General features: G+C 44.0%; 1 protein-coding gene across 1 annotated transcript; it reads left to right on the forward strand.

Moving 5' to 3' along the window:
• Nucleotides 1-2,561: 2,561 nt before the first annotated feature.
• Nucleotides 2,562-3,860, forward strand: bhlhe23 (basic helix-loop-helix family, member e23). Its single transcript, XM_073471022.1, has one exon. It carries the CDS (start codon nt 2,562-2,564, stop codon nt 3,243-3,245), a length of 684 nt encoding a protein of 227 aa, XP_073327123.1. The 3' UTR covers nt 3,246-3,860.
• Nucleotides 3,861-7,988: the final 4,128 nt, after the last annotated feature.

The following is a 7,988-nucleotide window of genomic DNA, read 5'->3' on the forward strand; positions in this document are numbered from 1 at the left end:
GAGTTCAAAAGGAAGATTTTAGCTCCTAATAATGATGGAAATGCTTGATGTGATTGTTTCTCTCTGATTGGAATAAATGAATTTTTTTCTGCACGTTCGCCTCACGTGGGGCTGACATTACGTGATTGCGCTTCGAGGAGAGACAGAAAACATCGGCAGCAAAACAAAACTGTTCAATGGCTGATACGACTTTTCTGCCAGGGATCCTGAAAGATGGTCGAAAAGCTCAAAACGAGTTGGTTAAACAAGTGTTTGATAAGATGAACAAATCCAAATCCAAGTTTACCATTTGTGTTGAGCTTTAAAGGTCCTCTTATGATGATGTAAGTTATATTCTGATTCAAGGGTGCCCAAACATTTTTCCCTTTGAGGGCCAAAACTGAAATTTAACAGTGGGTCAGGAGCCAAAAGCAAGCACCTATTGTACTGTACTGTTGAAGTGGCAACAGACAGCGTTTCCAAGTGGTATTATTGTCGGCACCGCCGTTGAAAGCACTACTGGATCGTTTCTGTTTTCCTCAGAGTCACAGATAACAGCAACACAGGACAAAATGTGAGTTCATCCAATCATTCACGAATGGATCGCCAGACAACCTGACAAAATAGTATGGTGATTGCAAAGTTCAAAGGGAACCAGTGTCCTACATCCATTACATTGTGCAGTCAACATTTATTTCATAACAATAAGTTGAAGCAGAAAACTTGTCCCCTTAATTGACCCCCCCCCCCCCCCCCCTTTGCAAAATGTCACTCTGTTGAGCTCAGATTATGAAACATTATTAATAATTAGGGATCCTTCATGTTTAAAGAGCATTTATACCTCAGAAAAAAATAAAACAGTTACTTATATTCTAATTTTTTAAGTGAATATTTAATTGTATACGCCAGAAAAATCTTGCGGGCCAAACTGCACCTTATGGTGGGCGAACTTTGGCCCACGGGCCCCACTTTGGGCGGCCCCGCTCTGATTTAATGCTCTGGGGCACGTAAACGCACATCCTACTGGAATACTTCATTTAGCGTCCATGTAAACAGTTAAGCTGGGAGTCTCTTATCGGAAGGATTTCACCTAAATTAATGAAATATTGGCCCCTGTCACCAGATTAATCTCTAATATTTATGCTGCCTCTCTTTCTCCTCAAGGTGGCACAAGAGTACAGAGCAGCGATCCCACAGTGTAATGCTTCATGTTGGACACTGAGCGGCAGTCTCACCCTAACTTTTAACTTTCATACTGAGGACACCTGTTTCTTTGCCTCAGGAGACCTTTTATTTGGGGGGAAAAAGATTTGCTGTCATGGTAAACCTACCTGTGTGCTCTTCCAGGTCGTCTTGAAACATTTACAGAGTCAACACCCTGTGGCTTATAATATCGCTTCAGCTGTGTGTTCAGCTGTGAGTTAAATGTTTGTTTAACATTTTTTTTCTAATCCCCTGTGGCATCTCTATATTTGACTGTAGCGTGACTATAAATCACAGACATATAATAATGTCTTCATTAAAAGCAGCTTATAGTTTATATACAGAACTGAGTCTATTTGTCTTTCACAGATTAAATTACCTGCAGTGGTGCCAGTGCTGACTCTGCTGGCTTGCAAGGTGAAAGATGTTCAGGAGGAACGTCCTCTATGAGCTTTGTAAGTGTGTGATTTGCCCAGAGAAGGCTGCACAAATGACACTATATCGCCAAGGATGTGTGTCCCTGTCACAGCTGGGTAAAAATGCATATATCCAAAGAAAGAAATGAACTTAAAGGTCACAAGTTCAACCCTCCTCCTGATCTCTCATGTGTTTCTGATCTAGACAGGTGAGCGTTTTTCTTCTCCACCCACCTACCTGTCTGATGCTGTTTGCACTGAGCTCCACTAGTTCAGTATATTCTTCCAGGTGATTTAAACGCCACCACAATAGGTGCTTAAATACCCAGATGTGATGGTGGACAGTGCCCGCGTGTCAGCTCGCGCTTCAATTATCACGTTATGGTCGAAATTTGGAGCAGACTCGCTCTCTTCCCGAGTTAATTAAAACGCCCCCCTGATTGGACGAGCCGGATAATCCCGGCGGGGCCTCGTGCTCCTACTAACTTGCGAGCAGGGGCAGAGCGCGAGTCACAATCTGCCCAAGGCGAGGGAGGGCGAAGAAAATACGCGCCAGAGGAAACCGAGCGTACGAAACGAAAGGGGTTACATGAGCGCTCCGATCTCTGCGAGCACAATTAGACAGAAGTGTTTGGTGAACGTGGGCTATGCGCGCAACAAGGGGGAGCGCAGTGTACAGAGGAGGTGAACGCATGTAGAGGCTCAGCTTCAGACTCACAGCCTCCTTCTTGAAGAGTCACTGCACTGACAGAGGAAAGGAGTGAGGGAAGAGAGGAACTCCCTAGAAAACAGCAACTCTCGGAGACAGCAACGTGAGTACAGCCTACAGTTTTCCACAAAAAAAAAACCAAACAAACCAAACCAAAACAAAAAAACAAACCAAAACAAAAGATAGGATAGAGAGGAGCACAAAAGCGGAAGAGTAGACTTTTCCTGGTCAGAATCTGCTCTGGAAGAGAGAAAATGAATGTCAGCGAAGAGAACCTGCTCAAGTCCATCAGCAACGACGCGCTCCTCGACCTGACGCAGCGCTACGGCCAGTCAGCCTTCGGGTTCGGAGCTGGCCATGGTCCTGGAAGCCCCGGCCGCTTCCCGCTGACGCCGGCCACCGACTTCCTCTCCGGCCAGACCGCCAAGTCCAACGAGAGCGGCGGGGAGCACACGAGCGACGACGAGGACGGCTTCGACTCTCTGGAGTCCCGGAAGAGGGGCTCGTCGTTTGGGGACGACAAGCCCGGGGGCCCGCTCGCCAAGAAGTCCAAGGAGCAGCGCTCCCTGCGGCTCAGCATCAACGCCCGGGAGAGGAGGAGGATGCACGACCTGAACGACGCGCTGGACGGCCTGCGCTCTGTTATCCCCTACGCCCACAGCCCCTCGGTGAGAAAACTCTCCAAAATAGCCACTCTCCTCCTGGCCAAGAACTACATCCTCATGCAGGCTCAGGCTCTGGAGGAGATGAGGCGGCTGGTGGCGTATCTGAACCAGGGACAGAGCATAACTTCACCTATCCCCACCGCCCTGGCGCCCTTTGGACAGGCTGCCGTCTACCCGTTCTCGGGCTCCGCACTCGCCACCTGTGCCGAAAAGTGCACTACTTACTCCGGGACACCGTCGAGTCTCTTCAAACACTGCAACGACAAGCCTTGATTTGGTTTCATCGCTCTCTCCTGAACTTTTACCTTTACTGCAACCCCATGTCGGTCTTTCTCTCTCTCTTTCTCTTTCTCTCTCTCTCTCTCCCACTCTAGTTATTTTTAAATCATTCTGTGGAAAATAAAACAAGTTTAGTCTGATGCATAATCTTAAAGTAAGGTTAAGTGATTATACTGCAATGTTTCATCCAGATTTGACATTGAAAATGAACTTGTTCAGGCCTTCTTATGAGATGAAGTCAAAAACCCTGTCACTTTTTTTTTTTTTTTTTTTTTTTTTTTTGTCGCTCGTACTTTACAGACACTGCAGGCCATGTCCAAATTATTAGTTTGGGTTTTTATATAAGTTATTAGCTCTTATTTGTGATCTATGCAACATTTAAGAAGAAGAAAAAGGGAAATGCCAAGAAAATGCGACCTGATCTCGACTTTTAGTTTTAAATCTGAACTGTACTGTGGAGGGGAAATGAGATGTTGGCTGACGTGTTTGCTGAAAACGGTGTGTTGACGAGTTTGTTTTGTTATTGCATTAACTTGTTAAGTTATTGCACATCTCACATGATTGTATTGTACAACTGTGGAAAAAAAAAAAGAAGAAGAAGAAGAAGAAGAAGAAAGAAATCACTTGCTCCAAGCCCGGCTATTCTCATGGTTATGTAACTGCAGCCTATACATTGAAGAAGCGTTTTTGTTTGTGTTGCAACATGGATTTCATATATTGTTTATATGTCTTTATAATTAAAAACACATATCTATGCTTGGACCCGGTTTGCTTCATTTTCAACGAGCAGCTCACAGCTTTCAAACACACATTGAACGACACATGAAATGTTCAAATGCAGCCACGATTATGTCATTTTAGCCTCTTTTTTAAAAAAATTTTTGCTTATAATTATATTGTGATTATTAGATATTCTAGTTTAAGATTCACAGAAAAGTAATCCAGTTTTAAGATCGTTAAAGGGATTTGATTTGGGAAAAAAAGAAAAAGAAAAGATGCGTAAATGTGGAAATGAACCGTCAATTGTCGCCGTGTGCAAACCTTCCTCGCTGCTAAAATGACTTCCACTTCTCGCCCTCTTTAAATGAATTGGCAACTTTTCCTTTCTTGCGTGTGAGGAAGCCTCTGACGCGAAACACTCGGGTCTGAAGGAGCTCGCAGGGGGCTGGTGGGGCCTGTTTGGCACGCACCAGGGTCGGTGGCGCTGAGGGGAAGGGCGCAAAAGCCGCCCGGGGCACCCAGGACCTGTCTCTGGGTATTTGGGTGATTGCAGGCTTCCTTGGCGGGCTCTTATATACTCTGGACAGCTATTAACACGATTTCAGCTCCTGTCTCCCTGCTCGACTTAATTCAGTGAACGTTACAGGGCCAGTGTCCTTCTGCAGGTTTGGGATGAATTTAAAGAATGAATGTTTGAAGTGGTCACAGTTTTTTTGGTGATACTCATCAGCCTGAATACTCTGTTTCTGATTTAGTCTCTTTATTTGTTACCTGATAACTGACACTTTGCTCATGGGTGTGTTTGTGCTCCATTGTTTCTCTTTTTTTGGGTTAATCGTTATCTTAAAATTAAGGATTTTCTCAGTGTAAATAAAAAACACCCGGCTTGATGTCAGTAAGCGGTGCTTTTAGTGTTTTTAACACCAGAGGCTGGAAAGTTATTTTTTAATTTAATCCACACAGATTTAGATTACGCTGCCTTTACATTGATTTATCAAATAGGCCAGTAAATACACTTTCCTCCCACTTTAATTAATTTATAATAAGTTTTACTAAGCTAAACCAAAAACAAACCTTTACTTTTAAGCCCACAGGTGCTCCACTTTTAACCAGACATCTTCAATCATTTGGAGTTTGTGCTTCTCCTACACAAACTAATCCATGCAGACATTTAGTCTTTATGCTATTCTGAGAGTGACTAAGTGATCCACTCCAGTCTCTCTCTTACAATTTAGCTGCATGTCACAACAACGGGCCACCCATGGCATCTTAAATTGGCCTCTCTGATGACACATGTCTTGTCTGAGGCCCCACGAGACGAGTCAGGGCAGTGGGGATGAAATGTGACAAATGCTGCCGATGATGATGTGAAGACTCGGGCCCTGCGCCCCATCAGTCTCCGCACAGCCTAATTGCCATAAATGAGATGGTTGCCTTTTTGCACGGACGGTTGGGTGGTCAGCTCTGATGTCGAGCTGCTGAGATATATGTTTTATTGTGTCACCTTATTATCTTAATGGCCATCAGTGTGCTTGGTGGCAGTGTGTCATGGCTGCATCTATATATTAAGACAGATTTGTGGTTTTGCTGGTCACATGTGTGTGTTTCCTGGCCCTTTAGCCCTACCAGTCATGGGTGGTGTGTACTTAAATCACCAATTATCTTCGTCTTTCCCTGTTAGATTATTATTCTGTAAGATACACTTTGTGTATTTAGTCTTTTTTCCTGGACGAACACTTGCAGAGCATTAAAACAATATAATTAAAAGAGTGGTAAAGTGTGCCGGGTGTATTTTCATTTGATTTGATAGCAGAGAGAGAGAGGTATTTAGGGAAATAATGTTCTCGTCTTAATACTAATAGATGCACAGTTTATGTCTCTGATCACATTTACATTCTAGTACATGGCAGATAAATATCTCTTGGTGTTTTGATAAATACAACAGGTCTGAAAACTCAATTAATCGTGTTTATACCACCCAAAATGTAACGTACAGTAAAATGTGGACTGAGACAATAATTAGAATTTCACAAACACATTAATTCTCAGGGTGCGACACAGCAAACAGACAAACGCCTCAGGATGCCCTGGGCATGCCCCTGCAGAAAGTCTGCCATTTGTGTCAAGATGTTAAAAAACAAAATCACCGAATGAGCCCCTTCTGAAACACTTGAAAGGCTGCAATTAATCAAAAATGTCTTCGAAATTATGATAGAAAACAACTAAAAACGCAGTACTGTTCACAGAGAACGATAATTGTACACGGCTTAAAATATTTAATGACAATATCTCAGGGGCATCTATTTTATTTCTTGCACTAAGACACATTTTGACCTGCTGCCTGCTCTGCACACAAACAGTCTCAACCAGGCAGATGAATATAATGTACCAGTTATTTTAATGTCATGTTAGATCACATTGTTGATGCCTTTTGTTCCATGGAAGATTTCATAAAAAGATAGAAATGAAAGACAATATTAGTGCTCTAATTCTGCTCTACAAATGTTTATAAAATGGTTTCTAACACACTATAATGTAGCTGATGCGAGGACATTTGTGAGCGATATTATTAATGTACAGTATTTGCCAACAAGTGCAACTCCTATGAGGACATAATTAACATTATTACAATTGTTCTTTACTATATTCTCATTTGTTTTATCTTTATACGCCAGCTTACGGTTGGTGGCCCACAGGAGCAGTGAAAGTTGTTGACAAATAAAATAATAAATGCTTCAATTACATTATAGTGTGTGATAAACCACGTATTAAATGTTTATAGGCGGTTTGGGTGTTACTATAACGTTAAATCTACACTCAAACACGGGACAGGATGAAATAGATCAGATACGTAAGAGCTGTTATACACTGACATCTCGCTGCTTACTCTTACCTATTGTCTGTTGTTGACAGTGTCTTCATGCAGACAAACACGCAGCCCTACAGTCAGTGCACTGCCACTCGACAGCCCAGTGTGGTGCAGGAGTACGGACAGACTGCGTGATGTCTGCAAACATTTGTGTTTGCTCTCAGTGGGATAGAAAGGGAGTGATTTCATTAGCATGGCTCGGAGCTTTGAGGTATGTTTGTGTGCTTTTCTCCAACCCGATGGTATAGTACTAAAACCATATGCCCTTAAGTGCGTACCTCTGCCTAATGCATCTGACAGCGCTGCTTTCTCTAATTAAGTTCTCTCCATGTGCAAGCTCATGTGTCTGATGCACATTGTAGCACTCGGTCTCACACACACTGACTGTACTTGCAACAGGGGCCTTGAAGGAAAATGAACATACTTCAACTCTGATTATGTTTACACAGGGGCTTTATTAAACATTAGATTTTTTTTTTCCTTTATTAAAATTTGCTCAACGAGGCATAGTTGTGTGTGCAGTGTGTAGTTTGGAGGCGCGGAAGATGTGTTTGTTTCAGGCAGGTGCATGACGGGGAAGAAGGGGTGAGGAGGTGAGATAAACAATAGTGTGTGGAGGAAGAGAAGACGTGCTGGTGCCTCAGTGTTGTTGTGCCGGCGGTGGCACTGTAAGTATGCAACCCCCCCATCACCCACCCATCACCCGTGGACCCCCCAACTTCTCCACTATGACATCACACTCCGTCGTCCCTCCCAGCCCCGCCTTGTCGAAAGCGATGAGCGGGTGAGTCAGTTGGTTCCGAGGAGCCATGTGATTCGGGGCGACGTTGCTGCAAGTGCAGCGGGATGGGCCGGGGCCCTTCATTCGTTAATCAGACGTCTAAAGGGGGGTGGAGAGGGGATGTCTGTTTGTATGTGTCTGTGTGTTTGTGCATTGTGTGTGCGCGTGCCTGTGTTTTGTGCTCATATGGCCGCAAACCCTCGAAACATGGCAGTCAGGCAAAGCGTTTTGCCTATCGCCACAAGGCACCTGACACCACGCATGGTAGACCCAGACAGTGTGGCAGGGGCCAAATTGGGCCTGGTGGGAGGGAGGGGAGATGGAGGAGGGATGGGAAGCACTGGATGACAACGGTCTTGTTGAATAT

This window comes from Pagrus major, chromosome 7, assembly GCF_040436345.1.
Source record: "Pagrus major chromosome 7, Pma_NU_1.0".
Classification (NCBI taxonomy): Eukaryota; Metazoa; Chordata; class Actinopteri; order Spariformes; family Sparidae; genus Pagrus; species Pagrus major.

Excerpts from the sequence above, each read along its gene's own strand:
- bhlhe23 (XM_073471022.1), top strand. The coding sequence starts at position 2,562 with ATGAATGTCAGCGAAGAGAACCTGCTCAAGTCCATCAGCAACGACGCG.